The sequence below is a fragment of the Cynocephalus volans genome, chromosome 12 (assembly GCF_027409185.1).
Source record: "Cynocephalus volans isolate mCynVol1 chromosome 12, mCynVol1.pri, whole genome shotgun sequence".
Taxonomy (NCBI): domain Eukaryota; kingdom Metazoa; phylum Chordata; class Mammalia; order Dermoptera; family Cynocephalidae; genus Cynocephalus; species Cynocephalus volans.
Window position 1 is genome coordinate 69,417,331 of NC_084471.1, and position 27,395 is coordinate 69,444,725.

The 27,395-nt window shown below is 36.4% G+C and overlaps 1 protein-coding gene across 1 annotated transcript in view; it reads left to right on the forward strand.

Moving 5' to 3' along the window:
- Positions 1-2,048: 2,048 nt before the first annotated feature.
- Positions 2,049-27,395, forward strand: part of FAM186A (family with sequence similarity 186 member A) — a gene marked incomplete at its 5' end in the record, with an annotated part of 89,548 nt that continues 64,201 nt past the window's right edge. Inside the window, one exon of the mRNA XM_063074599.1 lies at positions 2,049-2,234. Coding sequence (XP_062930669.1) covers positions 2,049-2,234 — 186 coding nt within the window. The remainder of the gene's footprint in view (positions 2,235-27,395) is intronic.

A 27,395-nucleotide genomic window follows, 5' to 3' on the forward strand; every position in this document is an offset into this window, starting at 1 on the left:
CAGTTTAGAATAATGGTAGCAGCATAGTAGTGTCTCAACAAACGCTTGTCAAATTGAAAGGGAAGGAGAATTTAAAATTTTGCTTTAAAAAGCCTTCATTTCTAGTTGCTGATGAATTCCATGCTGCATGAAAAATATAAGCAAGAGAACGAGAGAGTGCAATAATGCTGAATTAGCTTAGCTAACAAGCATTTAGGCTGCTGGGGTAAGCAGTGCAAGAGAAATAAAAGTTATTTAAAGATCTCACGATCTAATATTACCAACAGAGTACTTAAATGGGTTAACTTAAATGGGTTAATAGTGTCAAGAAATGCTGGATAATGATGAATATTTTAATTAGACCTCACATTTATAAAAATAAGTAATTCTTAATTATGGTCTTTTCAGAAAACATGAACTTCCTTGAGTAATAGACTTGTGATTTCTAGGAAAGGAGAGAGTAATGTTTTATGACTGCAGGGATGGGGGCAGGGGTTGGTCTAACAATCAAAAAATATTTGGGGGCTTAGAAAAGTTTTTATAAAGAGAGGAATCTGCAACTGTAATAGACTCCCAAATTTTACACAGTTTCTGTGGAAGAACATAGGAAGAGCATGCCAAATATGAGAAAAACAAAAAGTACAGCATACGATCTTGAGAAGTTCATCAACTAGTGGACAGAGACAAATAACAAATAGTTACACTTCAATGAGATAAGTACCATAATATAAAGTTTACAAAGTGATTTGAAAACATATAGAAGGGAATAATTTAGGCAATGAGATCTTAAAGAGAAGGGAAAGTATTTAGTTTGCTCTCTCTATATTGATTGATATCTTTAAAGGACAACTACTTTATGGTCTCATGCCACCCTTTCTCTGCAGGACTGAAACACATAAATTGTTTAATTTTACAAGTTTACAACACGGACACAACATAGGACTAATTTTACAATAAGTTTACAACAAGGACTCAACATAGGAAGTTCTTGTAGAAAAATTATACATTCACAATTTGTGTAAAATTTAAAAGCTATAATATGATGCTATATAGTTTATGAATACATACACCTGTACTAAAACTATATAGAATGGACACAAATACGTCAAATTCATGATTGTCATTGCTTCTGGAATGGGACAGAGGGGAAGGAAGGAATCCAGGGAAGACAACAAAGGGAATTTCAACTTTATCTCTAATGCCTTCTTTTATTTAAAAATATCCAAAGCAAATATGACAAATGTTAATATTTGTTCATCCTAGGTGACGAGCACATGACCATTTGTTATATTATTTTCTGTACTTTTATATTTTTTAAGTTAAAAATAAAGTTACACAGCCAACAAAACCTGTCCTTTAGTTACTGCAGTCTCCTTAATTCTTTCACCTCCTCTGCAACCAAAGGAGCTGTTCAAAGCACTCCTCTTTTCAGTTAGAAAGCAGCCTTTCGCATTCCCTTCAATTTCTTGAGCCAACTACGGAACTTCAAAGCCTTCTTCAGTCAGGTTTCTTTAAAAAAAACAAGTAACTAGGCAGTGCAAAGAGCATGATCTTCATCCAAATAATATCTTCCTAGTTACTACATTTCTAGGAAAAGTTAATGGGCAGCTGAGGAAGTCGTAACACACTTATTCCATTACAAGCTTAAAAATACTTAAGCAGAACCCTAGGAAGATAGAAGAACCAGGAGTTACATTTGACCTACTGGATCTTGAATTCTAACACTTAGATTTTAAGCTCATGTAAGCAGGACTATGTCTTCTATTTCTTTTGGCGTTTGTGTTGTCTATTCTTTCCTACCCATCCTCCCCCCTTCACCCTTCTACTGTCACAGCATAGAGAATGCCTTGTTCTCTTTAAAATGTTTGAGTCAATGATAATGTCACAATGGATCTATTGTGATATCACCAGGATTGGAATACCATCTTTACCAACCAATTAGTAGCAGGGTAAGCCACAACTTCAGGTAGCAGGATAGACTTCTAGCTTCCTAGGGGACACCTTTATTAGAGTTTGCCTGTATTCTGTGAAAAAGAAGAAATAAAGTCACCCCAATTTTCAAAATATTTATCAAAATGCAAAGAGAAATAGACAATGACTCTGAATCAGAAAAAGAAGTCAAGGATTCCACCATCATGAGAAGATATCCCGGAATAGTCTCTGATATTCCAGTGGTCCCTAAACTTGAGATCCCATTCTCAGTAAAGGACATCATCTCTAAGATTGAGCAAGCACAGCTCCATCGAGCCAGAGAGGTAGGTATGGAATCAAGTTTACACATTGCAACCATTTTTTTTAACTTCCCATGACGAGGTATATTTTCTTTTAGAACATGCTTTATTTTCATTATATTTGACAGTGTTTGAGGTAACTTTTGACTTCAAATGACAATTTCACCTGACTGGATAATAAGCTCCAATTTGATATTAATCTCTTCATATCAGAATTAATCAAGTCATTTAAGAAATAAATCATGTGCTACTGAATGATTGGGATAGGAAGAAAAATTAAAATCTATAGCTAATACCAATATCTAATTTCAGCCAATAGTTTTCATTTGTTCCCTACTGCGGTTTTATCAAACAGCTGTTAAGTAGAGGGAACATAGATTTCTTTGGATGTTAGCTCCTTTTATTTCCCCCAACAAACACTTCAAGGGAGAGGGGTTTATTGGCTAAGAGAAATACAAGGATACTAAGCAAAGAGCTTAAGTAATGTAACAATCAAATGGACCCAAACAATTAAAGCTATACTTCATTCTATTCTCAGTCAAAATACAACAAAATCAGTCAGATTAGAAGAAATTTATTAAGACGTTCTTCCCTATGTTTAAGGAGCACTAAATATTGGTACTTTCTCACTCTCCACACACTTTCCCCTGTTCCAACTCTCCACAACTAGCAACAATAAGACAGGGGTTGCTTTTAACAACTTTACTGAGGTATAATTGGCATACAATAAACTACATGTTGAAAGTATACAAGTTTTGATATACAAAAACACCCGTGGAACTGTCACCACACTCAACATAATGAACTTAACTATCATCCCCAAAAGTTACTTCATGTTACTTTATAATCCCTCCCACATTTCCTTCCCTGCACACCACCCCCAACCCCCGCCCATTAACTACCAATTTGCTTTCTCTCTATAGGTTAGTTTGCATTTTTCAGAGTTTTATATAAGTGTAATCTTACAGTATCTACTTTCTTCTTCCCAACTTATTTTACTTAGCATAATGATTTTTTGAGATTCATCCACATTCTTGCATGTATGAATAGTCTATTCCCTTTTATTGATGAGTATCTTTCCATAGCATGGCATTTGGGCTGTTTCTGGTTTGGGGTTATTACAAACAAAGTTACTATGAACACTCGTGTATAAGTCATTATATGGGCATATGTTTTCATATCTCTTGGATAAATATCTAGGTTTGAAGTGGCTAGGTCACATGGTAAGTAAATGTTCAATTTTTAAAATAAACTACCAAACTATTTTTGAAAGTGGTTATACTATTTGACATTCCAACATAGAGTATATGAGACTTTCACTTTCTCTGCATCTTTATTGACATTTGATGTGGTCAATTTTTAAAATTTTAGCCATTCCAAAAGTTATATAATAGTATCTCATTGTGGTTTTTAATTTGTGTGTGTGTGTGGTTTTAATTTGTATTTTCATAGTGACTAATGATTTTGAGCATCTTTCCTTGGGCTTATTTGCACTGGGTATGTCTTCTCTGGTGGTTCAAATATTTTGCCCACATTTTAAAAATTGAGTGGTATGTTTTCTTATTATTCAGTTTTGAATATTCTTATATATAAATATAACTTTTTATCAGATAGGTGATTTGCAAATATTTTCTTGCATTCTATGGCTCATCTTTTTTTTTTTCTACTAATACCGTCTTTCAAAGAACAGGAGTTCTAAACCCAATTTATTTTTTTCTTTTGTGGATCATGCTTCGGTGTGGTATATAAGCAAATTTTACCTAACCCAAGGTCACAAACATCTTCTAAGTATTCTTCAAAGAGTTTTATATGTTTAGATTCTACATTTAGGTCTATGATCCATTTTATCTCCATCTTTGTATATGATGTCAGATAAGATCGAGGTTCTTTTTATTTACAATTATCCCATTTCCATTTGTTGAAAAGTCTATCCTTTCTCTACTGAATTGCACTGGCACCTCTGCTGAAAATCAGTTGACCCAGGCCAGCTGCCAAAAGAAAAAAAAAGAAAATCAATTGACCATATATGTGTGAGTTTATGGACTCTCTAGTCTGTTCTATTAATCTATTTGTCTATCTTTATGTTAATACCACAGTGTCTTAATTACTAAAGCTTTATAATAATTCTTGAAATCATGTAGTTTTAGTTCTCCAACTATGATCTTTATCAATTATGTCCAGCTTCTTCTCTCATATCTTCCTTTTCCCTACTTTTCCTCTCCTTGGGCTTCTTTCTCTGGAGTGACACACTCAAAAACACATAACCCAAAACTGTCTTTATCCACACTGCTTTCTCCTTTTGCACTTCCAAATGAAATTTAGAACCAGCCTGTCAAATTCTACAAAAAAAAAAAAAAAAGTTTGCTGATATCTTGATTGGGATTGTAATGAATTTATAGATCAATTTGGGAAGAATTGAAATCTTAACAATATCCGCTCTTCTGATTCCCGAACATAGCATATCTCTCCATTTATTTAGGTCTAATTTTTCTCAGAAATGCTTTGTAGTTTTCAATGTACACGTCTTGCACATCTTTTGTCATATTTACCATTAAGTACATCATATTTTTTGATACCATTGAGAATGAACTGTATTGTTTTTTATTTTCAATTTTCAATTGTTCACATTTAATGAATAGAAATACAATAGATTTTTGCACATTGATCTTGTATACTGAAACCCAGTTTCCTCATAGATTTTTTTTTTTTTTTGTAGATTCTTCGGAATTTTCTACATATACAGTGCTGTTATATGCTAATAAAGGAAGTTTTATTTCCCCTGTTGATATCTACTTACATTTAAAAATTCTTTCCTGACTTGTTGCGTGAGCTAGGAAAGCCAATATGAAGTCAGATAGAAGTGATGAGAACACACATCTTTACTTCGTTCTTGATCTCAAGGGAAAGAATTTAGTCTTCCACCATTAAGTACGGTAATAGTTGTACATTTTTTAAAGAGTGCTCTTTACCAAGTTGGGAAACATATAGGATATATAGAAAACAAATAGGAATATGGTAAATTTAAACCTAACAATATCAATAATCACCTTATATACAAATGGTCTAAACACCCTACCTATTAAAAGGCAGAAGGATTGTCAGATTCGATAAAAAAGACTCAATTATATGCTTTCTATAAGAAACCTACTTTAAATATAAAGACCCAAATATATTAAAAGTAAAAGGATAGAAAATTTTTTAAAATGTTAATACTCATCAAAAGAAAGCAGGAGTGGCTGGGCTTAGATCACGAGAATGGGTGGGGGTGCACAAAGGGAAAAAAAAGCAGGAGTGGGTATACTAATAATGGACAAAGTAGATTTACAGAGCAAAGACTATTACTAGGGATAAATAGGGTCATTTTATAACGGTAAAGGGGACAATTCATTGAGTTGGCATTGCAATCCTAAGTATTTAGGTACCTAACAAGATAGATTTAAAGTATATGAAGCAAATCTGATAGAACTGTGAGAAGAACTAGACAAATTCACAATGATAGTCAAACGTTTCAACACCCCTCTCTCGATAATGGGTAGATCAAGTTAAACTAAAATAATGACACAGAAGACTTGGCCAGCAGCGTTAACTAACTTGATGTAATTGTTATTTATCGTACTCCACTCAACAACAGAATACAAATTCTTTTCAAGTACACACAGAACCTTTATCAATATAAATCATATTCTGAGCCAACAAACAAATTTCAAGAAATTTAAAAGGGCTCAAGTCATTTGAAATAAATTCTCTGAATACATGAAATTTAATTAGAAATGAATAAGAGAAAAATCCCCAAATATTTGGAAACTAAATAACACTCTTCTAAACCGCTCATGGGTTCACTGGCCAACTAGCTCAGTTGGTTAGAGCACAGCTTTATAACATCAAGGTCATGGGTTGGGATCCCCATACCAGTTCTGTGTGCACTTGAAAAGAATTTGTACTAAAATTTGTACCCATTAAACAGTAACCCTCCATTCCCTCTTTCCCCCAGCCCTTTAAAACCATGATTATACTTTCTATCTCTATACATTTGCCTACTCTAAGTACCTCATATATAAGTGGAATTACAAAGAATTTGTCCTTTTGTGACTGCTTTATTTTACTCACCATGTCATCAGTTTATCCATGTTTTAGCATGTGTGAGAATTTCTGCCCTTTTAAAGGCTGAATTATATTCCATCATACGTATATACCACATTTTATTTATTCATTCATACATTGATGGACACTTGGGTTCTTCCACCTCTTAGCTATTGTGAGTAATGCTGATATGAATATGAGTACAAATATTTATCAAGTCCCTGCTTTAAATTCTTTACATACCTAGGATTGGAATTGCTGGATCATTTGGTAATTCTATGTTTAATTTTTTGAGGAACTGTCATATTGTTTTCCATACTAGCTGCACCATTTTGCATTTAGCTGTGCACAAGTGTTCCAATTTTCCACATCCTCACCAACATTTGTTATTTTCTGCTGTTTTTTTAAATAATAGCCATTCCTAATAGGTGTGAAGTGATTTGTCATTGTGGTTTTGATTTGTATTTCTCTAATGATTAGTGATGTTAAGTGTATTTTCATGTATTTATTGGCTATGTGTATATCTTCTTTGAAGAAATGTCTATTCAAGACCTTTGCCCATTTTTGAATTGAGTTTGTTGTTGTTCTTGTTGAGTTGTAAGAATTCTTTACACGTTCTGAATATTAATTCCTTATCAGTCATGTGATTTGCAAATATTTTCTCCCATTCTATATAATGCATTTTTACTCTGTTGATAGTTGTGATGGTTAATTTTATGTATCAACTTGCCTGGGCCATGGAGCGCCCAGACATTTAGTCAACCATTATTCTGGGTGTGTCTGTGAGGGTGTTTCTGAATGAGACTAACATTTGAATCAGTAGTCTGAGTAAAGCATATTGACCTCCTTAATGTGGGTGCACCTCATACAATCATTGTAAGACCTGAATAGGATAAAAAGGCTGAATAAGGGGCAACTCCTCCTGCCTGACTGCCTTGAGCTGGAACATTAGTCTTTTCCTGCATTTGGACTCAAACTGAAACACTGCTTCTTCTTGGGTCTCAAGCCTGCTGGCTTTCAAACTGGAACTTATGTAATCATCTCTCTTGGTTCATAGGCCTTTGGATTCAGACTGGAACTACACCTTTGGCTCATCTGGGTTTCCAGCTTGCTGGCTACAGATCTTAAGGTTTCTCAGGCTCCATAATCATGTGAGACAATTCTTTATAATCTCTCTCTCTCTCATTCTCTCTCTCTCTCTCTCACTCTCCACACACACACACACTGTTGGTTTTATTTCTCTAGAGAGAACCCTGACTAATACAGATTTTTGGAACTGAGAGTGGTTTTAGAGCAACAGAATTTTAAGGATGTTTTCTGAATTGGGTCTGGAATTGGCTCTCTAATCTGATTAGGTTTAAAGATGTTAATGACTCTATTTCCAGTAATAAAGGGAGTACTGACAGTCCCTGGTGTAATTTGGCAATAAAGATATGCCAAATATCTGCACTGGATACTCCTAACCAACCACTTATAAGAAGCAAGGTGCTGGGTGACTATGTATATGATACTTTAGAACATTTTTAGAAAACCAGCCTTGGGGCCGGCCTACAGCTCACTCGGGAGAGTGTGGTGCTAATAACACCAAGGCCACGGGTTCGGATCCCATATAGGGATGGCTGGTTAGCTAACTGGCTGAGCGTGGTGCTGACAACACCAAATTAAGGGTTAAGATCCCCTTACCGGTCATCTTTAAAAACAAAACACCAAATCAAGGGTTAAGATCCCCTTACCGGTCATCTTTAAAAACAAAACACCAAATCAAGGGTTAAGATCCCCTCACCGGTCATCTTTAAAAAAAAAAAGAAAGAAAGAAAGAAAACCAGCCTTGGACAACTAGGCTGGTTGTCCTAATGTTGTCGGACAAAGTCGTGAAAAAGGATGAGCTCAGGGATTCAAATTCCCAGCTCAAATGCTGTATAAATGATCTGAAGATTTCTATGTGTGCCCTGAATAAGACTTTTATGTCCTACAGCCACAGGGCTGAGATTGCTGAAAATCAAACCCAGAATCTCATCTTGCAACTGGCCGAATTACAACACAAGTTGAACTCCCAGCCTTATAGGGTGGCTACTGTTAAAGTCAAGGCATTGATTGAGAAGGAATGGGATCCTGAAAATTGGAATTGGGACAAGTGTGGAGACCCTGATGAAGCTGGTGACATTGAGCCTCTAAATTCTGATGAGATTTATCTGCCAGTGTGAGTGGCCTTTCCATTCTCTGTGGGAGCAGCTTCTCTACCTCTGTCTGAGGGGACCCTGTATTGCCTGAGAAAACTGTATTGGACTTCCCTGAGGCATTTGCCATGTAAGACAATGCTAAGTCTCCCCCACCACCCCTCTTTGCTTCTAGACCTCTAATTAGTCTCAAGTCCTAGCATGCCTCTAAAGGTGAGGTACAAAGTGAGACCCATGAAGAGATGTACTACACTCCCAAATAACTAGAGTTTTCTTTTCTTGGAGGCTGGCTGGTTCATGGATCTGAGCCCTTGAAAGTTTTCTAATCTTTTTTTTTTTTTCCTTTTTTAAAAGATGACTGGTAAGGGGATCTTAACCCTTAACTTGGTGTTGTCAGCACCATGTTCACCCAGTGAGTTAACCGGCCATCCCTATATGGATCCGAACCCGTGGCCTTGGTGTTATCAGCACCACACTCTCCCAAGTGAGCCACGGGCCGGCCCTAAAGTTTTCTAATCTTACATACACAAATCCAGGGGACATTTATAGAAATGGATATGGAAGGTATGGCATAATGGTAGAAGGAACATAAAGTTGTATCAGGCTGTATTTATTGATATGGACTCATTAATCAAAGATTCTGCATTTAATGTTGCAGTTTGGGGAGTTAGGGCTCTAAAGGTTTGTTTGGTTGACTAAAACATGGACCAAAAGGTAGCACACAGTGAGTTTGAAATGCCAAACTTGCCTTGGTTTAATGTAGAGGAAAAGATTCAAAGGCTTAGGGAATTTGAAATATTAGAGTAGATTTGTCATTCAAGACTTAACCACCCTGGGAGGGCCCAGAAGACATATCTTCCACAAATACTGTGAGAGAAAAAAACTGCGAAGGGAGCCCTGGTGTCCTTGAAGATCTCTGTGATTACTCTTCTCTGTAGGCCAGAACTTACAGTGAGAAATACAGTGACTGAATTGGGAAGTTTAACTGAGGTAGCAGGGGCTAAGTGGTGGCACTCAACGACCAAAGGCAAGGTGGGTGTGCGTATCATCAGGGACATCAGAGTTAAAGCAGCAATCAAAATAGTCTGACTTGTGCAGACATATAGCATTGGCTAGTTGATCATGGTGTTCCCAGAAGTGAATAGATAGGAAGCCTCAATTCTCACTTGATCCGTATAAGCAGACAAGTTTAGGTCACATGAACAAAAGTCTAATCTGAACTATAAAAACTAAGAGTCATAGTCCATCAATCAACTTGCAGACTCAAGACAGTTTACAGTCTCAGAACCTCTTGGATGAAGAGGTACTCAGGTTCCCTTGAGGAAGGACCCTGCTATATTGCCAAAAATTTATGTCATAATTTTTCTCCTGGCTTTCCTCAAGGGGACCTATAACCTTGTATCATGGTAACTGTGTGTAGGGGAAAAGGAAATAATCAGACCTTTCAGGGACTACTGAACACTGGCTCTGAACTGACATTAATTCCAGGAGACCCAAAATATCACTGTGGTTCACCAGAGTAGGAGCTTATAGGTGATCAGTAGAGTTTTAGTTCCAGTCCATCTCACAATGGGCCCAGTGTGCCCCCAAACCCATCCTGTGGTTATTTCCTCAGTTCCAGAATCAATAATTGGAATAAACATACTCAGCAGCTGGCAGAATCCCCACATTGGTTCCCTGACCTGTGGAATGAGAGATATTATGGTAGGAAAGGCTCAAATGGAAGCCAATAAAACTGCCCCTTCTAGGAAAATAGTAAACCAAAAGCAACACCACATTCTTGGAGGAATTAGTGCCAACATCAAGAATTTGAAAGATGGGGGGGGGGAGAAGATATAACAACCACAATTATTTGAAGTTGATACGACAAGCAAACAGAAAGGACATTGTTGGGGGGGAGGGGGGAGGGAGAAGGGAGGGAGGTTTTGGTGATGGGGAGCAATAATCAGCCACAATGTATATCGACAAAATAAAATTTAAAAAAAAAAAAAAAAGAATTTGAAAGATGCAGCAGCAGTGATTTCTACCACATCCCCATTCAACTTGCCTGTTTGGTCTGTGAGGAACACAGCTGGAATTTGAAGAATAACAGTGTATTATTGTAAGTTTAACCAAGTGGTAATTCCAATTGCAGCTGCTGTACCAGATGTGGTTTCATTGCTTGAGCAAATTAACACATCCCCTGATTCCTGGTATGCAGCAATTGATCTGGAAAATGCTTTTGTCTTCAAACCTGCCAACAAGGGCAACCAAAAACAGATTGCTTTTCTCTGGCAAGGCCAGCAATATACCTTCACTCTTCTACCTCAAGAATATATCAACTCTCCAGTTTGGTAGAATTCAGCAGTGAAACCGTTTGGTCCAGGGATTTTCTTTGTTGGGAGGCTTTTTATGATTGATTCATTCTCTTTGCTTTGTTACTCATCTATTCAGATTTTCTATTTCTTTGTAATTCAGTCTTGGTACATTTTATGTTTCAAGGAATTTTTCCATTTCATCTAGATTTTACAATCTGTTGGCATACAATTCAGAATACCTTCTTATCATCCTTTTAATTTCTGTAGAATTGGCAGTAAAGTACCCACTTTCATTTTTGATTTTAGTAATGAGTCTTCTCTCCTTTTTTTCTTTGTCAATCTGGCAAAAAGCTAGCCAATTTTTTTTTTTTAAAGGCAACTTTTTTGGTGATTTTCTCTATTGATTTACTGTGCTGTATTTTATTTGTGTGCACTCTAATCTTTATTATTTACTTCTTTCAGCTATCTTTGGGTTTAGTTTACTCTTTTTTCTTGTTCCTTAAGTTGATAATTAGGTTGCTGATTTGAGATCTTTCTTCTTTTATGATTTGTTTAACCCTATAAGTTTCCTTCTTAGCTCTGCCTTTGCTGCATCTTGTAAGTTTGGTATATTGTGCTTTTATTTTCATCTCTAAGGGTTTGTTTGTTTTATAAGTATATTTTTATTGAAAATAAAAAAGTCATGATGCTTCCTTCCCTGTATGTAAGAAACAGTGCATTCCCCAATGCTGCTGGTCCTGCTTCCTGTACAAAATTCTCAGCACAAAATTAACATTAATAGCTCATTGGTGGGCAAAACGACATCGACTTTTATATTTGTCCATTGAGACAACAGAACTCATAGGAACAAGATATATTTCCCCATGCACACACGTGGCACATTGCTAAGAAGGCAGATTTCAGGATGTTTACATTCAGGCACTAAATATTTCACACTAACTGGACTGTTTAAATCATACTTTGTACAGATGCAGAGAGTACTGTAACTTTTTATATATATAGATATCTCTTTAAACAGGTATAACTACATAATATATGTCTATATTTTTACACCTATTAGTATTTTTTACAAAACTTCCTTTAGAAGCTTCTTAGGAACCTGAAAACTCTGGGAGATCCTATATGACATTAAGTCCTAATGTTGGGTTCAGCTACAAAACAGCTGAAAAATATCTATTTGAGAAAATGTAAAGAAGGAATGTACATTTTATTCTTGACCTCAGAGCTTGGACTAGTCTGAGAATTGGTCTATGTTTAGGGGCTGCAGATTCATTTGAACTACAAGTTCTAGGCTCAAATACTAGGCCAGTGTGGTTTTATGGACACTGTGGTCTTGTAAGCTAAAAATCTGGTGGGACTCTTACTGCGCTATGAAATGTCTTCGAATGGCTGGTGCTACATTCATGCTCAAGTAAATCATTTCTAAAAACTGGGCTCTTTCCATGGTTTTCACTAACTGGATGAGAAAGGATTTTATGAGCCCAATTGAGGGGGGATTTATGGGCAGACTGGAGTCCTGGATGTGTCCGTGGCTGGGGAAGGGCATACAGGCCCCAAAGCTTGCAGAATGGCTCAGCTTTGGTTCTCCCAGGGAGCCTTGCCCAGGGCTGGAGGATCAGGTGAATTGCAAAATCCAGCCTCCTAGGTTTAAGCCAAGGTTAGGGATGGTGGGGACTGGTGGGTGTGTAAAGAGCTGGGCTGTGCAGCACTCCACAAGCCTTGAGCCTGGAGCCTCCCCTCTGGCCAAAGTTGCCCAAAGTACAGCATTTTCTCACCAGAGAAGCCCAGGGTAGTGTGTGTTAGGGCTGGGGTCCTGCCTGGGTGCCTGTGTAGGGCACAGGCAGGGGGCTCATTAGGTACCAGGAAGCTTCAGGAAGTGGGGGGCTTCTCACCCCTGCCTGGCTGCTGGCCCACATTTCCTGGCCTGTTTGTCACCTGGCTCTGCATCTCAAGAGCCCTATAGAGCACTCACTGGTTGGGGGTGGGGGGTTGGGGGCAACACTGTGCCAATTCTGGGAAAGCAAAATTCAAATCCAAGCCAAAAACAAGTCCCCAAACAGAAGGTAAAAAGAAAAGAAAAAGAAACGCTTTATGAGAGAGTGTGCCCTGGGCCTATCCTCAGCCTGTACCACTGACCCGGGGCAGGAGGGTAGACACAAGGGTTCAGGGACAATGGACGTTTCAAGGTTCAGCACACATGGGGTCTGGTTTTCATGTCTGTCAGTCTTTCCTGGATTTGAAAGCCTCACCTGTACCCCAAAGACTTGCCAGAGAACTACCCTGGTGGTTTAGGAGGTGTATTAGTCCGTTTTGTGTTGCTATTACAGAATACCTGAGACTGGGTAATTTACAAAGAACAGAGGATTATTTGGCTCACAATTCTGGGACAGCTGCATCTGGCACAGGCCTCAGGCTGCTTCTACTCATGGCAGAAAGCAGCAGGCAGCTGGCGGGTACAAGCAGATCACATGGCAAGGGGTAAGCAAGAGAGAGAGAGAGGAAGTGCCAAGGTCTTTTAAACAACCAGCTCACACAGGAACTAACAGAGCAAGAACTTATTCATTAATCCCCCCACCTAGGGAGAGCATTAATCCATTCATGAAGGATCCACTCCCATGACTCAATCAGTTTCTAACACTGCCACATTGGGGATCAAATTTGCATCTGAGTTCTGGGAGGACAATACATCCAAACTCCATCAGGAGAAAACCAGGTCCATCCAGCTAAATCCTTCCGTGGCTAGAGTGGAACCATTAAAGGTGTTGGATTCTTAGAGGTGTGTGGGGTCGTGAGGAAATGCTCTCCTAACTCATTGGGGGATGCAGAATCACAAGGCACCTTGGGACAGGCAGCCATCTGGGGGGTGTTCCCAATCCTGGAGGGTTCCTCTCCTCCTGTCTACTTGTTGCCATCCTCCTCTAGCCACTCTGGAGAGTTAAGCACTTTTAGAGCATAAGACTATGGAAAGAGACATTTATAGGGAGGCACTGCAAGATCACCACGTCCTTCTGGGTGAGGGGGGGACTGGCAGACTCTCAGAGAGGGTCTGAGTGCCATGGGCAGGTCTCAGGACTGTCGAGAGACCCAGCGCCAGGCAGCATTGGCCTAGCACAGAGTGCCTGCAGTGGGTTGGGCACAAGTAGTGGCCTCTGCCTGACTATGGCAGGGCCTGACTTACAAGGATGCATCAATTCCTACGGGGCCAGGTGTGGGAATGAGTCTGAGAACAGGCACAGTGGCCTCTAACCTTCCCTGGCAGCCCTTGGCCTAGGATTCAGTGAGTCATTTTGGCTCCAAGTGTAAATAAGCCCCTTTGTCTGCTGAAGATGGGGTTTTGCAGGCTCCATGGTAGGCAGTCAGGAGCCAAGGGCCTAGGGTATCAGGGGAACAGGAGGGAGAAGGCAGGCCCTGAAGGCTGAAGACAATTGCAGTTGGGGCAATGGACAGATGTGTGGGAAGCACCTTTGAAAGAGGACATCTGTCTCATGGTTGTACCGATGGCTTCTGTTGGGAAAGTCTACAGAGGAGCAGGTGGGCTTCCTGGTAGGAGGAGACATTTTCAGGCAGGGAAGAGGGCCCCTGGTTCACTTTTCTTTTGGCTAAAAGAGCATGACTCCCTGCCTTTGCCAGTGCACGTGCTGCCTTGGGGACAGTCCACAGATCAGGCACAAGACAAGAAGGAGGATGTCAGGAGACTTGGGGGGAGCCACTGCCCCAGATGCTGCATGCAGTGTGAACCGGGCTCAGCCTGGCATCTGAACAGCCCCACCCACATGCAGGGGTAAGCCTGGGAAGAGGATGGTTTCTCCTTCAGGAGACAATAATGTCCTGGACAAGCCCAATGTCAGCTCATGTCCACCTGCTATTCCATGTCACCTTATTATTTTGCAAGGAGTTCATGGGGTACTCAGCAACACTGGTGCCATTTTCATCTTTTCTCAGTGGTTTCCTTTTCATGGTTTTGTAGCAAATGATGACAAGTACAGCCAGGAACACCAAGGAGGAACAATATACGGCAATGACGATCACCAGCCCTGACCACCATCTTTCTTTAGTGGGGCACAGGTAGAGTTCAGAGAGTTTTGGAGGCTAGAAAACCCAAGGTGCAGGGAACACATCTGGTGAGGGCTTTCCTCTGGGTGGTGACTCTACAGAGAAGCAGGACGTCCCATGGCGAGAATGGCATGAGCAAGAGCTATTATAAACAACTATATGCCAATTGAAAACCTGCAGGAAATGGATAAATTTCTGGACACATACAAGCTAGCAAGACCAAACCAAGAAGGAACAGAAACCCAGAACAGACCAATAATGAGCAATGAGATTGAAGCAGTAATCAGCAGTCTCCCAACAAAGAAAAGCCCAGGACTAGTCTTTACTGCTGAATTCTGCCAAACCTTTAAAATGGAATTAATACCAATTTTCTTTAAACTATTCCAAAAAATTGAAATAGACTCCATTCTCTCAAACTCAATCTATGAGGCCAGCATCACCCTGATACCAAAATCAGACAAAGATACAACAAAAAAAGAAAACTACAAGCCAATATACTTGATAAACATAGATGCAAAAATCTTCAACAAAATATAAGCAAACAGAAGACAGCAGCACATCAAAAAGATTATACATCAAGATCAAGTGGGATTTAAGTATGGTTCAACATATGCAAATCAACAAATGTGATATACTACATCAACAAAATCAAGGACAAAAACCATATGATTATTTCAATGGACACAGACAAAGTATTTGACAAAATTCAACATCATTTTATGATAAAGACTCTCAACTAATTAGGTATAAAAGGAAGTATCTCAACACAATAAAACCCATACATGACAAACCCACTGCCAATATCATCCTGAATGTGAATAACCTGAAAGCTTTTGCTTTAAGAACAGGAACAAGAGAAAGATGCCCACTATCACCACTCTTTTTAACACAGTATTGGAATCACTAGTCAGAGCAATCAGGTAAGAGAAAGAAATAAAGGGCATCCAAACTGGAAAAGATGAAGTCAAACTGTCCCTGTTTGCAAATGACATGATCCTATATATAGAAAATCCTAAAGAAGACTCTACTGAGAAACTCTTGGACCTGATGCAAGAATTCAGTAAAGTTGCAGTATACAAAATCAATATACAAAAAATCAGTAGCATTTTTATACTCCAACAATGAACTAGCAGAAAAAGAAATCAAGAAAAGCAAGCCCATTTACAATAGCTACCAAAAACAAACAAACGAACAAACAAAAAACCTACAAATAAATTTAACCAATGGGGTGAAAGATCTCTATAACAAGAACTACAAATCACTACTGAAAGAAATTAAAGAGGACACAAAAAGATGGAAAGACATCCCATGCTCATAGATTGGAATAATTAACGTTGTGAAAATGTCCATACTAACCAAACCCATCTACAGATTCAAAGCAATCCCCATCAAAATGCCAGTGGCATTCTTTACAGAAATAGAAAAAACAATACTAATATTCATATGGAACAGCAACAGACCCTGAATAGCCAAAGCAAACTTGAGTGAAAAACATAAAGTCAGAGGGATTATACTACCTGACTTCAAATTACACTGCAAAGCTATAGTAACCAAAACAGCATGGTACTGGCATAAAAGACACATGGATCAATGGAACAGAATAGAGAACCCAGAAGTCAATACACATACTTACAGCCAACTGATCTTTGACACTGGCATCAAGAACATTCACTGGGGAAAGGACAGCCTCTTCAATAAATGGTGCTGGGAAAACTGGATATGCATGGGTAGAAGAATGAAACTAGACCTATACCTCCTGCCAAATACCAAAATCAACTCAAAATGGATTAGACTTAAATCTAAGACCTGAAACTATAAAACTCCTAGAAGAAAACTCCTAAGAGAAACATGTCAGGAAGTAGGACTGGGGAAAGACTTTATGAGTAAGACCTCAAAAGCACAGGCAACAAAAGAAAAAATAAACAAGTGGTATTATATCAAACTAAACTAAGCTTCTGCACAGCAAAAGAAACTATCAACAGAGTTAAAAGATATTTCTCCTACAGAATGGGAGAAAATATTTGAAAATTATTCATCCAACAAAGGATTAATATCCAGAATATACAAGGAACTCAAACAATAGTAAAAAAAAAAAAAAAAAAAAAAAAACCCAAGTAACCCAATTAAAAAATGGACAAAAGAGCTGAATAGACATTTCTCAATGGAAAATATATAAATGGCCAACAGATACATGAAAAAATGCTCAACATCACTAAGCATCAGGGAAATGCAAATCAAAACCACACTGAGATATCATCTCACCCCAGTTAAACTGGCTATCATCAAAAAGACAGAAAATAACATGCTGGTGAGGATATGGAGAAAGGGGAACCCTCACACACTGTTGGTGGGACTGTAAAATAGTGCAGCCACTATGTAAAACAGTATGGAGGTTTCTCAAACAACTAGAGATAGAACTGCCACATGATCCAGCAATTCCACTGCTAGATATATACCCAAAGGAATGGAGACCATCATGTTGAAGTGATACCTGCACAACCATGTTTATTGTAGCTCTGTTTATAATAGCCAAGATATGCAACCAACCTAAATGTCCATCAATGGATGACTGGGTAAGGAAAATGTGGTATATTAACACAATGGAATACTATTAAGCCACAAAAAAAGAATGAAATTCTGCCATTTGCAGCAACATGGATGAGATTGGAGAAAATTATGTTAAGTGAAATAAGCCAGAAACAGGAAGAGAGATCCCACATGTCCTCACCCATAAGTGGGAGCTAATAAATAAATAAAGAAAGAAGAAAGGAAAAGAAAGAACATTCACAATAATGCATTGAACTTTCAAAAGGAAAGAGCAGAACTGTGGTTGCTAGAGGTGGGAAATAGATAGGGGGGTGGGGGTTAGTGAGAAATTGGTTAGGGGTCACAAAGAATTATGTTTTATAATGATGAATATACTAATTATCTTGATTTGATCATCACATATTGTACACAGGTATTGATATTCAACTTGGCACCTCACAAATATGTATGATCAATTATGTTTAAAAAATAAACAAATAAATAAATGTTTGGATTTATTTTTGATCTCTCTATTCTGTTCCATTGGTCTAATGTGTCTGTTTTTGTGCAGTTACCATGCTGTGTTGATTACTATAGCTTTGTATTGGAGTTCAAGATCGGGTACTGTGATGCCCCTGGTTTTGTTCTTTTTGCTCAAGATTGTTTTGGCTAACTAAGGGTCTTTTGTGGTTTTATGTGAATTTTAGGATTTTTTTTTTTCTATTTTTGTGAAAAATATCACTGGAATTTTGATAGAAAGTGCACTGAATCTGTAGATCACTTTGGGTAGTGTGGACATTTTAACAATATTAATTTTTCTAATCAGTGAACACTGGATACACTTCCATTTATTTGTGTCTTCTTCAATTTCTTTCAGCAGAGTTTTTTTTTTTTTTTAAGGGCTGAGATACTCTTTATTTATATAAAGAGAAGAAATAAATCATTCATGTTTTCTTGTGGAGAGTTACAAAAATGTGAAGAGTTTTACTGTTTCAGAGCAAAACAACCTCTCTTCCCTGATCCATGAAGGATCCAAAATCCTAATTCTACATTTTCAGTCACTTGGACAAAATATTGACAAGGTCAGGGCAGGATAAAAAGAATTCTTTGATTTTAAACAAGTCTCAGTGCCTGTTGCTGCTGGGCACAAGGACTCCAATGGTAGGATAGACATGGCCACGCCCTCCTGGGGCTCACACTCCAGTGGAGAAGACCTACAAACAAACTCGCAAACAACCTCAGATGGCAGCGATGTGTCCCGGTAGTGAGGGGAGCACTTCAGATGGGAGTGGTTGGGGAATTCTTTCGAGGAGAGGCTTGCTCGGCCTCAGCCAAGGAGATGGCCGGGTCTTTCATTAATATTTTATAGTTTACAGATCTTTTACCTCCTTGGTCAAATTTATTCCTAAGCATTTTTTTTTAATGCTATTGTAAATGGGATTGTTTTCTTAATTTTTTTTAAAGATAGTTCATTGTCAGTATATAGAAGCACATATTTTGTCTGTTGATTTTGTATCTTGCAACTTTACCAAATTCATTTATCAGCTCTAACAGTTTTTTGGTGAAGTTATATTTTTTTCTATAAAAGATCATATCATCTGGACATGAGACAATTTATCTTCTTCCTTTCTGATTTGTATGCCTTTTATTTCCTTCTCTTGCCTAATTGATCTGCCTGGGACTTCCAGTACCGTTGCAAGTGGAAGTGGCAAGAGTGGGCATTCTTATCTTATTCTGGCTCTTAGAGGAAAAACTTTCAACTTTTCACTACTTAGTATGTTGTTAGCTTGAGTTTTTCATATATGGCCTTTACTGGGTTAAGCTATATTTTTCTACACCTAATTTGTTGAGAGTTTTTATCATGAAAGGATGTTAAATTTTATCAAATGTTTTTTTCTGACACTATTGAGATTACTGGTTTTTGTCCTTCATTCTGCTAATGTTATGTATCAAATTTATTTTTTATTTCTTTAGAATCTATTTATTAAAACATAATTGTACATGTCTGTGGGGCACAGCATTGAATATCAAGATGCATCACATTTACTGATTTGCATATACTGAACCACCCTTTCATCCCAGGGATAAATACCACTTGATCATGTGAATGATCCTTTTAATGTTCTATTGAATTTGGTTTGCTAGTATTTTGCTGAAGATTTCTGCATCTACGTTCATCAATGATATTGGCTTGTAATTCTCTTTCTTGTAGTATCCTTTTCTGGCTTTGGTATGAGGGTAATGAGGCCTCATAAAATAAGAAGGGAAGTATTCCCTCCTTTTCAATTTTTTGAAGAGTTTGAGAAGAATTGGAATTAGTTCATCTTTAAATGTTTGCTATAATTCAGCAGTGAAGCTATCAGGTTCTGGGCTTTTCTCCGATGGAAAATTGTTTATTACTGATTCAATTTCCTTATTTGGTATTAGTTTCTTCAGATTTACTATTTCTTCAAGATTCAGTCTTGGTAGGTTGTATGTTTCTAGGTATTTATCCATTTCTTCTAGGTTATCCAGTTTGTTGGTATATAACCGTTCACAGTAGCTTGTAATGATACTTTGTATTTTGGTGTTATCAGTTGTAATGTCTCCTTCTCTCATGTCTGGTTTTATTTATTTGAGTCTTCTCTTTTTTTCTTAGTCTAGCTGCAGGTTTGTCAATTTTGTTTATCTTTAAAAAACAACAACAACAAAAATCTCTTAGTTTCTTTGTTATATTTATCATCTGTCCAGTCTTTGTTTCATTTTGTTCTGCTCTGATTTTTATTATTTCCTTCTTCCTACTGACTTGTGGCTTAGTTTGTTTTTCTTTTTCTAGTTCATTGAGGTGTAATGTTGTTTATTTGAGATTTTTTTCTTTTTTGATGTAGGCATTTATTGGTATAATCTTCCCTTTTATAATTGCTTTTGCTGTAGCCCATTAGTTTTGAAATGTTGTGTTTACATTTTTGTTTGTCAAGATATTTTAAATTTTCCCTTTTAATTTCTTCTTTGACCCATTGGTTGTACAAGAGCATGTTGTTTCATTTTTACATATTTGAAAACTTTCTGAAATTCTTCCTATTGATTTCTAGTTTTATATAATTGTGTTCAGAAAAGATACTTGATATGATTTCAAGCTTCTTAAATTTGTTAAGCCTGGTTTGTGGTGTAACATATGATCTTTCCTAGAGAATGTTCCATGTGCACTTGAGAATAATGTGAATTCTGTTGCCATGGAATGAAATATCTTATATATATCTGTCAGGTCCATTTGGTTTAAAGTGTAGTTCAAGTCCAATGTTGCCTTATTCATGTTCTGTCTGGATGATTTGTCCATTGTTGAAAATGGGGTAGAGAAGTCCGCTACTATTACTGTTTTGCAGTCTGTCTCACCCTTCAGATATATTAATATGTGCTTTATATATTTAGGTATGCTGATGTTGCATGCATATATATTTATAATTGTTATGTCTTTTTGATAAATTAATGATTTTATCATTATGTAATGACTTTCTTTGTCTCTTTTTACAGTTGTTGACTTAAAGTCTATTTTATGTGATATGCATGTAGCTACCCCTGTTCTCCTTTGGTTTCCATTTGTATAAAATATCTCTTCACTTTCCATCTCTTCACTTTCAGTCTACATATGTTTTTAAAGGTGAAGTGAATCTCTTATAGGCAGCATACAGTTGAGTTTTGTTTTTATCCATTCAGCCACTCTCTTTTGATTGGAGATTCAATCCGTTTACATTCAAGGTTATTATTGATAGGGAAAAACTTACTATTGCTATTTTCTTAGATAATTTCTGGTTGTCTTGTAGGTCCTTTGCTTCTTTCTTTCTCTCTTGCTGACTTCCTTTTTAATTAGACAATTTTTGCAATGGTATGCTTTGATTACTTACTTTTTATCCTTTGTGTATCTACTATAGGATTTTGCTTTGTTGTTACAATGAGGCTTACATAAAACATCTTATAGTTACAACAGGCTACACTGAAGTGATAACAACTTAACTTTGATCAGATAAAAAAAACTCTAAACTTTTTCTCTCCACATCTCCCACATTTTATGTTTTTGATGTCATAACTTACCTCTTTTTATATTTTGTGTCCCTTAACAAATTATTGTAGCTATTATAATTTTTGATAGTTTTGTCTTCTAATCTTCATGCTAAAGATATAAAAGACTTATACACCACCATTACAGTATTAATGTATTCTAAATTCGACAATGTATTTGCTTTTATTGGTGAGTTTTATACTTTCATGTTACTAATTAGCATTTTTTTCCAGCTTGAAGAACACCCTTTAGCATTTCTTCTAAGGCAAGCCTAATGATGATGAATTCCCTCAGCATTTGTTTATCTGGGAAAGTCTTTATCTTTCCTTCATTTCTGAACGACAGCTTTGCTAAGTACATATTCTTTGTTGGCAGGTTTTTTTCCTTTAGGACTTTGTATATATCATCCCACTCTTTCCTAGCCTGTAAGGTTTCTGTTGAAAAATCCATTGATAGCCTTATTAAAATTCTCTACATGTGACATGCTCCTTTTCTCTTGCTGCATTACCCCTTTTTGTCTTGGATTTTTGACAATTTGATTGTAATATGCCTTGGTGTAGTCTTGTTTGGATTGAATCGGATTGGATATCTTTGACCTTCCTGTCAGCTGAATATTTATATCTTTTTTTTCAGATTTGGGAAGTTTTGAGCTATTTTCTTTTTTAACAAAATTATTTCCACTTAATAATTTTTTATATTTTTTATTTTAACATTTAATTGTACATATTTATGTGGTAAAGTGTTTCAATACATGCATACACTGTATTTTGATTCACTTAGGGTAGATAGCATAGCTTTGCACCCATTAATTTACAAGTTCCCCTTCCCCCCCATCCTCTGGTAACCATTATTCAACTCTTTACCTCTATAAGAACCACTTTTTTTTTTTTTTTTTTCAGATTCCACATATGAGTGAGATCATGTGGTATTTGTCTTTCTGTGCCTGGCTTACTTCAGTTAACACGATAATTTCCAGTTCCATCCACGTTTTTGCAAATAACAGAATTTAATTTTTTTAAATAGCTGAATATCCTTGATTTTGTTGATGTGGTGCATCACATTTATTGACTTGCATATGTTGAAACATCTTTGCATCCCTGGGATGAATCCCACTTTGTCAAGGTGTGTAATTTTTTTTGATGTATTGTTGCAATCCATTTGCTAATATTTCATTGAGGATTTTTGCATCTATGCTCATCAAAGATATTGGCTTATAGTTTTTTTTTGTTGTATCTTTGTCTGGTTTTGGTATCAGGGTGATGCTGACCTCATAGAATGAGTTTTGGAGAATGGCCTTTGCTTCATTTTTTTTGGAATAATTTGAAGAGAATTGGTGTTAATAGAATTCAGAAGTAAAGCCATCCAGTCCTGGGCTTTTCTTTGTTGGGAGACTGCTGATGACTGCTTCAATCTTATTGCTTGTTATTGGTCTGTTCATGTTTTCTATTTCTTCTTTGTTTAGTCTTGGTAGTTTGTATGTGTCCAGAAATTTATCTGTTTCCTTCAGGTTTTCAGATTTGTTGGCACATATTTGTTTATAATTGTCTCTAAAGATTCTTTGTATTTCTGTGGTATTGGTTATAATGTCTCCTTTTTCATTTCTAATTGTTATTTGGTTCTTCTCTCTTCTTTTTTTAGTTAAACTAGTTAATAGTTTATTTCATTTACCTTCTCAAAAAAACAACATTTTGTTTCATATATCTTTTGTATTGCATTTTGGGTTTCTATTTTATTTAGTTCTGCTTTGATTTTAATTATTTCTTTTCATCTACTAATTTTGGATTGGATTGTTATTGTTTTTCTAATTATTTGAGGTGTAGCATTAGGTTGTTTATTTGAAATCTTTCTATTCTTTTGATATAAGTGTATATTGCAATAAATTTCCCTCTTAGAACTGCTTTTGAAGCATCCCACAGGTTTTGGTATGACAACCATCTCAAAAGAACAGAAAAAAGAATTAGACAAAATTCAACATCCCTTCATGATAAAGACTCTCAGCAAATCAGGTATAAAAGGAAAGCATTTCAACATAACAAAAGCCATATGCAACAAACCCACTGTTGATATCATCCTTCCAGGTTTTCCCTTAAGAACAGAAAGAAGAGAAGGATGTCCATTGTTTCACCACTCCTACTTAATGTAGTATTGGAAGTTCTAGCCAGGTCAATCAGGCAAGAGAAACAAATAAAGGGCATCTAGATTGGAAAAGATGAAGTCTAACTGTCCCTATTTGCAGATGACATGATCCTATATATTGAAAATCTTAAAGACTCTACAAAAAAAACTCTCAGAGTTGATAAACAATTTCAGTAAAGTTGCAGTATACAAAATCAACACACAAAAATCAGTAGAGTTTGTATACTCCAACAACAAACTAACAGTAAAAGAAATCAAGAAATCAAGTCCATTTACAATAGCAATGTAGGAATAAATTTAACCAAGGAGGTGAAAGATCTCTACAATGAGAACTACAAATCACTGTTGAAAGAAATTAAAGAGCACACAAAAAGAAAGAAAGACATTCCATGCTCATAGATTGGAATAATTAACATTGTGAAAATGTCCATACTATCCAATGTGATCTACAGATTCAATGCAATCCCCATCAAAATACCACTGACATTCTTCACAGAAATAGAAAAAACAATCCTAACATTCATGTGGAACAACAGACCCTGAATAGCCAAAGCAATCCTGAGCTAAAAAATTAAAGCTGGAGGCATTACATTACCTGACTTCAAATTCTGCTACAAAGCTATAGTAACCAAAACATGGTACTGGCATAAAAACAAACACTTGGACCAATGCAACAGAATAGAGAACCCAGAGTTCAACCCACATACTTACAGCCAACTAATTTCAACAAAGGCACCAAGAACATACATTGGGGAAATCATTGCCTCATCAATAAATGGTGCTGGGAAAACTGAACATCCATATGTAGAAGAATGAAACTAGACCTGTATCTCTCACCATATACCAAAACCAATTCAAAATTGAATTGAATTAAGAACTTAAATATAAGACCTGAAACTGTAAAACTATTAAGAGAAAACATAGGGGAAATACTTCAGGAAGTAGGACTGGACAAAGATTTTATGAGTATGACCCCCAAAGCACAGGCAATAAAAGGAAAAACAAACAAATGGGATTACATCAAACTAAAAAGCTTCTGTGTAGCTAAATAAATAATGAACAGAGTGAAAAGACAACTTACAGAGTGGGAGAAAACATTTGCAAACTATGCATCCAACAAAGGATTAATATCCAGAATATACAAGGACCTCAAACAACCATAAAAAAAATAAATAACCTGATCAAAAAATGAGCAAAGGAGCTGAATAGGCATCTCTCAAAGGAAGATACACAAATGGCCAATGGACACATGAAAAAATGCTCAACATCACTCAGAATCAGGGAAATGAAAATCAAAACCACAATGAGATATCATCTCACTCCAGTTAGAATAGCTATTATCAAAAAGACAAAAAATAACCAGTGCTGGTGAGGATTCAGAGAATAGGGAACTCTTATACACGGTTGGTAGGAATGTAACTTAGTACAGCCATTATGGAAAACAGTATGGAAATTCTTCAAAAAACTAAAAATAAAACTACCTTATGATTCAGCAATCCCACTACTGGGAATTTATCCAAAGGAAATAAAATCAGTATACTAAAGAGACACTTGCACTCCCATGTTCATTGCAGCACTATTCACAATAGCCAACAGATGGAATCAACCTAAATGCCCATCAACAGATGAATGGATAAAAACAAAAAAACCAAAAACACTGTGTTACAATCTACAATGGAATACTACTCAGCTATTTTTTAAAAAATTGTAACATAGTTGATTGTACATATCTGTGGGGTACAGAGTTGAATATCAACACCTGTGTGTAATATGTGATGCTCAAATTAGGATAATTAATATATTCAACAATATATAATGTAGTCATTTTTCATGGCCCTGTACCAATTCCTTTCTTACTACCACCTGCCCCTGGTTAAATTTACTCCTTTATGTATTTCATTTCATTGGTAGCTACTGTGAATGTTGTTACTTTCTTCATTTCTTCTTCAGATATTCATTATTGGTTTATAGAAATGCTATTGATTTTTGTGTGTTGATTTTGTATCATGCCACTTTACTGAATTCATTTATTAGTTGTAGTAATTTTTCGGTGAAGTCTTTAGGGTTTTCTATGTATACGATCATGTCATCTGCAAACACAGATCACTTTGACTTCCTCCTTTCCAATTTATATGCCCTTCATTTATTCCTCTTGCTTTACTGTGCTAAGTAAAACTCCCAGTACTACGTTGAATAAGAGTGGGGAAAGTGGGAATCCTTGCCTTCTTCCAGATCTTTGAGGAAAAACCTTCAATTTTTGTCTGTTCAGTATGATATTAGCTGTGGGTTTGTCATATACAGCCTTTATTGTGTTGAGGTACATTTCTTCTATACATAAATTGTTGAGTGTTTTTATCATGAAGGGGTTTGGATTTTATTAAATGCTTTTTCTACATCTATTGAGATGATCTTTAAAAAGTTTTTTTATTATGTTGATGTGATGTATCACATTTATTGTTTGCATATGGTGGACCATCCTTGCATCCCTGGGATGAATCCCACTTGATCATGGTGAATGATCTTTTTAATGTGTTGTTGAATTTGGTTCACTAGTCTCTTGTTGAGGATTTTTGCATCTATATTCATTGGGGATATTGATTTGTAGTTTTCTTTTTTTGTCGTGTCTTTTTCCAGTTTTGGTATGAGGGTAATGCTGGCCTCATAGAATAAGTTTGGAAGCTGGCTGATTAGCTCAGTTGGTTAGAGTGTGGTGTTATAACACCAAGGTCAAGGGTTCAGATTGCCATATTGGCCTGCCACCAATAATAATAATAATAATAATAATAATAATAATAATAATAATAATAATAATAATAATAATAATAATAAACTTGGAGGTATTCCCTCCTCTTCAATTCTTTGGAAGAGTTTGAGAAGAATTTGTATCAGCTTTTATTTAAATGAGATAGAATTTGGCAGTGAAGCTGTCTGATCCTGGGGTTTTCTTTGTTGAGAGACTTTTTATTACTGCTTCAATCTCATTATTCATTACTGGTCTGTTTAGGTTTTCTTATTCTTCATGATTCAACCTTGGTAAGTTGTATGTGTCCAGAAATTTATCTATTTCTTCTAGGTTTTCCAGTTTGTTAGCATATAGTTGTTTGTAATAGTCTCTTATGATCTTTGTATTTCTGTGGTATCAGTTGTAATGTCTTCTCTTCATATCTGATTTTATATATTTGAGTCTTCTCTCTTTTGGTTTATCAATTATGCTTATTCTTTTTTGAAAAACCAACTTTTTGTTTCACTGATCTTTTGTATTATTTTTCAATCTCCAATTCATTTATTTCTTCTCTAATCTTTATTTCTCTCTTTCTACTGATTTTGGGTTTGGTTTGTTCTTGTTTTTCTAGTTCCTTGAAGTGTAATGTTAAGTTGTTTATTTGAAGGCTTTCTGCTTTTTTGGTGTAGGCATTTATTGCTGTAAACTTCATTCTTAGAACTGCTTTTGCCATATCCCCTAGGTTTTGGTATGTTGTGTTTCCATTTTCATTTGTGTACAGGAATTTTTAAATTTCATTTTTAATATCTTCTTTGACTCATTCATTGAGTAGGAGGAGCATGTCATTTAATTTCCATGTATTTGTACAATTTCCAATGTTCCTTCTGTTATTGATTTCTAGTTTTATTCCATTGTGGTCAGACAGGATAGTTGGTATGACTTCAATTTTTAAAAAATTTTTGAGTTTTGTTGTGATCTAACATATGGTCTATTCTAGAGAATGTTCCATGTGCCGCTGAGAAGAATGTGTATTCTGCAGCTGTTGGAAGAAATGTTCTATAAATGTCCATTTGGACTTATCAGTCTAGTGTGGAGATTAACTCTGATGTTTCTTGGTTAATTTTATGTCTGGATGATCTGTCCTTTGCTTAAAGTGGG